Source organism: Dendroctonus ponderosae, unplaced genomic scaffold (genome assembly GCF_020466585.1).
Source record: "Dendroctonus ponderosae isolate FM_Combo_2020 unplaced genomic scaffold, Dpon_F_20191213v2 Dpon_F_20191213_11, whole genome shotgun sequence".
In the NCBI taxonomy this organism is placed as follows: domain Eukaryota; kingdom Metazoa; phylum Arthropoda; class Insecta; order Coleoptera; family Curculionidae; genus Dendroctonus; species Dendroctonus ponderosae.
Genome location: NW_026017213.1, coordinates 7,429,475 through 7,435,289, shown reverse-complemented (window position 1 = coordinate 7,435,289; position 5,815 = coordinate 7,429,475). Strand labels below are relative to the sequence as shown.

Genomic DNA, 5,815 nt, shown 5'->3' with positions numbered 1-5,815 from the left:
ACAGAATTCGTTTTGGCATCGTTGGATAGAGAATTGAATGGGGGGGAGGGGTCATGATCAGCCCTTGGACAAAACATCGCTCTATCCACTGGCGAAAAGCGCAAATCATTACTTAGACTAGTTTGGCGCAATTTTCTTTTGAAAATTCCCAAAGTTTGTAATGTGATTTTCTATAAAGTGAGCAACTTGTTGATCGCGAACTCAATTGAATGTGAAAAAGGGTGGCTTACCATACAATGGCTGGTCTGTGACATCGGTTTCAACCTCAACCAGACTGCCCACAACCAGGTCATTGGAGGCACCCACGGGTGGATCGGTGTACTTTGATTTTTCCACAATGTAGAACTGCGCTGTAGGTTTGCCTGCATGGTGCTCGATCAGTTCTGCAACAGAATAACGCCGAATCTGATGATCCTGATTGACGCCAAAACCAAATCGATTTACTTCGGTCTTTGAGCGTATGCTGATGGTCCGGTTCGGACTCGTTCAGTTCAATGACGGATAACGGCAGGGGGTTGAAATCGCGATCGAAAAACGCGCACGCCTCTGTATTCGCATAAATTACGTTGTCGTTGTACCGATTTCTGCATCCGATGTCATTGTTGTTGTTCAACTGTTTGTTCGGCTTGCGCTGAGCGAGGGACATGTTTTTGAGGGTTTATTCAGTTAAAAGCATGTTTACCCCCATTCCGGCAAACAGAGCAATAAATAATAAAATATTTCAAAAATACACACTTTTTAGGCGTTTGGTTGCGCAACAGATCAGCCTCTTGCGATTCCAGGGCACCATCACTCGATCAAGCACACGGTAAGGCACACATTCGCTAAACAAACAGCGAATCCGCGAAGAAAACCGTCATCGAACTGAACTAGAACAGGATCGGCTAAAAATAGTGGCTGGCTAAAAATGATGTGATATTTGCCCGAAACGCACTCACTGACTCAAAATGTCTAGCAAGTTATTTTTGGCCCGTTCTGTATACTGAAACAGTGCCGTAGACGATCCACGATAACATTCAATCTCTTATTCTGACGACGATGGAGTTTTGCACATGGCAATCTTGCCAAACGCTTCTAGTCTTCCAGTTATTGCATGAAAAAATTGCCGGGTTGTTAGCCTGCCTAGATTTTCGGTTAAATCACATTTTTGGAGTGAATGCAAAAACTCTGAGACCCGTAAATCTTAGTTTGCAAATTCTTTTAAAAATGTTTGAAAGTGTGATCAATCCGAAACGTTCAGAACACATTAAATGGCGCTTATGCTGATGAATGCCCAAAACAATCAAGGTCCTGCACTTTTTCTTTTGACGACATTTTCGTTTGTACAAATAGTTGCAAAAAGTCGTTATTTTGATAATAGCATAAGTTGGAAATCCCTCAAAAGGCCCCTGAAGGGGTTATAAATTCGAAACTCTCAGGACTGACTGCGAGATCATTGAACTATTTAGCAAAAAAAATCGATAACATCTTGCGTGCGTAGTTGTCTGTGAAATCGCATTTTTGGTGTTGGCTTTTTCAGCCACCTTCGACTTGAACCTTTAATTCCGACGAATTTGTCATCAGAGATTTTTTTGTAAGGCGTAGCACCCAAGCAGCGTAATTGAAATGGTTCAAGCAAAAAGAAACTGCAAATGATAAAACCCTAGAATGCGACTTACTTTTCCCATTTTCCACCTTTTTCGTGTTCGTTTTGCCGCCCCCTTTATCCAGTCCATTTTCCAAACCATCCGTGTAAAACTTGCTCTTTTTCAACGTGCCTCCGTTGTCCAGCAGGTGGGTTAACGGGTTCATGCTTTTATTCCGGCTGCTTTTGGTCAACGTGCCATTGGAACTATCGGAAACATATTCAAATTCACCGGTTTTTTGACAAAACATATCAGAAATGAAAGCCGTTGCTCGCTATACTGAACTAATCAGAGAATTAGTGGTCGACTTGTGCCAAGCCTTTATGAGAAAAACAATTTGGAAGACCGCAACTAGTAAAAAAAGCTACGACGGAGGATCAAGCTATGTGCTTTCACGCAACCTGCTATTGAATAAAGCAATTTCGCAAACCTTAAAGTGCTATTACTATTCGACAAGGAGTTGTACGTCTCCTTGATATTGTCGTTCTTGTCCAGCTTCTTCCTCAGGCTGGAATACGTATCCGGCTTGACCAGCTCCCCATTGGTCCAGGAATTGCCAATCAGATCGTACAAATCCATGTCCGATTTGTTCTGGAAAAAATCCCCAATTCAGCTTAGCAAACCGTGGTTTTTTAGATGTTTACCTTCAGCTTCTCGACATTCATCAGTTGGCTTCTATCGGGTTGAATGATCGTGTTCTGATCAAAGTCATTGTTGGTATTCACCGTGCCTCCTTCTACCTCCAAGATGTTTTGCAAAGACAGCGAACTTTTCAAGTTGTGGTTCAGCTGCGTGTTTTTCGCTGGAGTAGACAGTTTCTTCGAGTATTCGCCGTATTTCGTGACGATTTCTTCTCGCGCTGGTTTTTCTAGATTTTCACAGTGGTTCAGTTAGTAGATAAAATAACCGTTTTAGCTGCAAATGCTCACCCAAAGCCCCATTAGTCAAATTTGAGAGGTTTTGCCGCATCAGATTATCCAATTCGGGGACTTGCGAAGGCTTGGGAGGCAAACCTTCCTTCTCACTAGTCTTGTAGGTCGGTATGATTTTTTCTATGGTCGTAAACAGGCCTTTACCGGGCAGACACTGGAAGTATTGATATCCTGCATTGTGCCCCCCGCACTTGTTACCGGGCTTTTTTTCCTATAAGATTCTGCTGGTTATAAATCCTCATAAATATACGATATAACTTAATTGTTAGCCATAACAAATGAAGAATATGGAAGATTCTTCACAAGATGGGAACATTTCAACTTCTAATTGCACAATTAGATTAATTGGCATTAATTGCTGTGATGAAAACCTGATGAAATGCAGGAAACCTCGACCATTTTTAAAGCAGCAAATGTGTTTTGATCCATCCATATCCCGCTAATTCAGCAGACAAAATCAATTAATTGAAACACTAGCATTGATTTAGATGGACCAACGCTTGAATACAAATACATTGAGCAGCTTTCCGATTGTTTGTACATGGTTTTGGTTTATACGCAACTGGTGTTACAACTGTCGAAATTACTCATATTATTGCCCCATTATTTAGACTGAAGAATCTGTTGATGTACACCTGACAAGACTATAAATAATAAACATGCGGCTACTTACATTCAATTCAAGGCCAAATCCATAGCCCAGCCCTTTAATATTGCCCTTATAGCGAACGGTGCCCAGTTTAACGTCCGTGGAGTCGATAAATCCCACAGTTGTGCCCAGATCCACCATCCGCAGCTTTTCACATAACACCTTGTCTCTTGCAAACTTGACTCGTTCCTGGGGCGAACTGATAGACGCGATGTAGGGCCATAATTTATCGCAGATCGGAATGACCACTTGCTCGGAGTCAGAAATGAAGGTATGCGAATCCCATGTCGCACCGTCCTTTAGCAGGCGCACCTGGAGCACTCCCTCTTTCAGGAAACCCTCAATAATGCAAATCTGCCCCAGTAACACCGTACGCGCACTCTCACCCCTCACTGTATCCTTAAGCAGATCGTTCCGCTGGAATATACCGTAAACACACTCGCGGGCCCCCATTTTCGCACTGGCTAGTTGCACCTTATGTTGGTGGCATGATTCGTAAACATCGAGTGTATGTCACTATGCGACTAATCTTATCTTTATGAAAATGAATCCAATAATCGCGAATAAATGCACGTCAGCGACGCAATAATAAGTAATGGGGTTTTAAAAAGGAAAACATAAAAATTCCTATTTGGAAACTTGTTAGATGACACATTAGTAAATACGATCTGAATACGATGTAAATAAGCTGGTGACAGCAAGTGCTTTGACGCAGCTGTGAACCCAATTGAATGCTGTTAGTGGTGTTGACAACCTCGCACTAGAGTCTTTGGTTAGTAACAGTATTTTATTTAGAAAAAAAACCGAAAATAACACATCAAACCTTAACAAGTGAGATTCATAGAGCTGTCGTCGTTCTTCATCGAATAGTCCATAGACATGTCCACCACAGATATGTTCACTTCCGGGTCATGCTCGACGTCATCATGCTCTATCCTCTTGGCCGCAATTGCTTTCAATAGAGCTTTCCCTTGCTCTTTGGTCTTAAAAAACAAACCGGTTACTCTATTACTATTGAGAAATAAATATAAATAACAGAAGAGGCTGAAGAATGAGGATTTTTGCGTCAGCTGGCCATTGTGCACGGCTCATATTTTATTTCGGTTTTTGTTTAGTCAGTCAAGCAATTAAATTTTCTTCTCTAATTTGAGTAATTTTCGCTAATAATTGAATATTCCAGTTTGAGTCGCTTCGGTGAACAAGTTGCTACATTCTCTGAATATTAAAGCAACCTTCCGGTTAGTTACTTGGGCCAATTCATACTTTACCTCTTCACATTCGATGCATTTGTATGCGTACGTGTAGGCATCGTCCAATTGGCCTTTTCGTAAATAGTAATTCGCTAAATACTGCAAGGCATTGTAGTATTCCGGCTGTTCATCGATGACTTTCTCCTTTTTATCCTCTTCCCTTACACAATATTCGATGAAAACGGCCGCCGCATTTTCCGTATCGTTCAGCTTGTCGTATAGCCTGAAAATTATACGGGGGCGATTCAACTCGGAGTCCCGCTTAGAAAATGTTAAAAACATATATATGTTCTCGTTTCTGCAAGAACCGCTACTCACTTTGCCAGCTTAATCAAACCGGACCCTTCAATATCGCCCACACTGCAGGCTTTATAGTAACATTTGAGAGCGTTCTCCGTTTTGTCAAGCTTTTCGTAGGTTTCTCCTAACGCGATGATCATTCGACTGTCGTTCGGCTTCAGATGTTGAGCCTGCTTGTAATAGTACAAGCAGTAGAACGGCATTTTTAGAATTTCGTATGTTTGCCCCAAACCATACCACGCTCTGTAGTCCCTACTGTTGATCTCTGCAAATTGAAACACACTGTAGAATTTTCAGTTCTTGTTGTTATACAGCCCCTGAGGATGCTGGCAGCAGATACAAGCGAAACCCCAGTCAGGAACACCAACAAAAATTTCACTCATCTCCACTTTACTTACCAATAGCGTATCGATAGCTCTGAATAGCTGCGTTAATATTTTTCATCTCCATGTACTCGTGGCCCATCAGCGTCCATGCAGATAGGAAATGGGGATTCAGGTTCAAAGCGCGCTTAAAGTACAACACTGCTTTGGCATGGTCCGACCTTAAACTGTAATAATTACCTGAAACAGCACAGTTTTCTGTAGAAGAAGTTTTTAGAAGAAGCGGTTTTTACCAATCACACAGCAGGTTTCAACTCTATACTTGTCTATTTCGACCACTTTGTGCGCCAGATGAGCCAGATCCGTCTTGTTTTCCAGGACGTAGAGCAAGTTGGAGTAGGTGTCTAGGTTGTCCAGGCGGTACGGGTCGATTTGCAGGATCTTCTGGAACATTTCGATCGCCTCCTGCAACTCTGCAGAATTTACGGAACTTAATACTTCGTTAATACAGATGAAAGGAATGAAACTAATATGAGACACACTCAGAGGCAGAGAAATTGATGAGCCTTCGAGTGGCTCAAAAGGGGCCAAAGACTCATTATTTCATTTTTCCGTCCCGTTTTTGCTCGGAAAGCATGTTTCTCGGAAGCAAAATGAGCTAGAACGCTCGTTTTTACATCATTCCAGAGATAACTAAATGGCCTTTATTCGAAGTTTCTCAAGAACCATTCGAGCC

General features: G+C 42.0%; 2 protein-coding genes across 3 annotated transcripts in view; both read right to left on the bottom strand.

The window, feature by feature from the left end:
- The window catches only part of LOC109533111 (ubiquitin carboxyl-terminal hydrolase CYLD), an 8,076-nt gene extending 4,196 nt beyond the window's left edge, over positions 1-3,880 (bottom strand). For both annotated transcript variants that reach the window (XM_019898342.2, XM_019898343.2), the window contains exons 1-6: positions 3,231-3,880; positions 2,555-2,768; positions 2,270-2,493; positions 2,056-2,216; positions 1,659-1,831; positions 231-383 (exon numbers count right to left, since the gene is read on the bottom strand). In XM_019898342.2, the coding sequence (XP_019753901.1) occupies positions 231-383; positions 1,659-1,831; positions 2,056-2,216; positions 2,270-2,493; positions 2,555-2,768; positions 3,231-3,659 (1,354 nt within the window). In that variant the 5' untranslated portion in view covers positions 3,660-3,880. The remainder of the gene's footprint in view (positions 1-230; positions 384-1,658; positions 1,832-2,055; positions 2,217-2,269; positions 2,494-2,554; positions 2,769-3,230) is intronic.
- Positions 3,881-3,974: 94 nt separating this feature from the next.
- Positions 3,975-5,815, bottom strand: part of LOC109533115 (cell division cycle protein 23 homolog) — a 4,017-nt gene continuing 2,176 nt past the window's right edge. The window contains exons 2-6 of the mRNA XM_019898353.2: positions 5,373-5,552; positions 5,155-5,319; positions 4,775-5,021; positions 4,475-4,679; positions 3,975-4,189 (exon numbers count right to left, since the gene is read on the bottom strand). Of these exons, the coding sequence (XP_019753912.2) occupies positions 4,031-4,189; positions 4,475-4,679; positions 4,775-5,021; positions 5,155-5,319; positions 5,373-5,552 (956 nt within the window). The 3' untranslated portion in view covers positions 3,975-4,030. The remainder of the gene's footprint in view (positions 4,190-4,474; positions 4,680-4,774; positions 5,022-5,154; positions 5,320-5,372; positions 5,553-5,815) is intronic.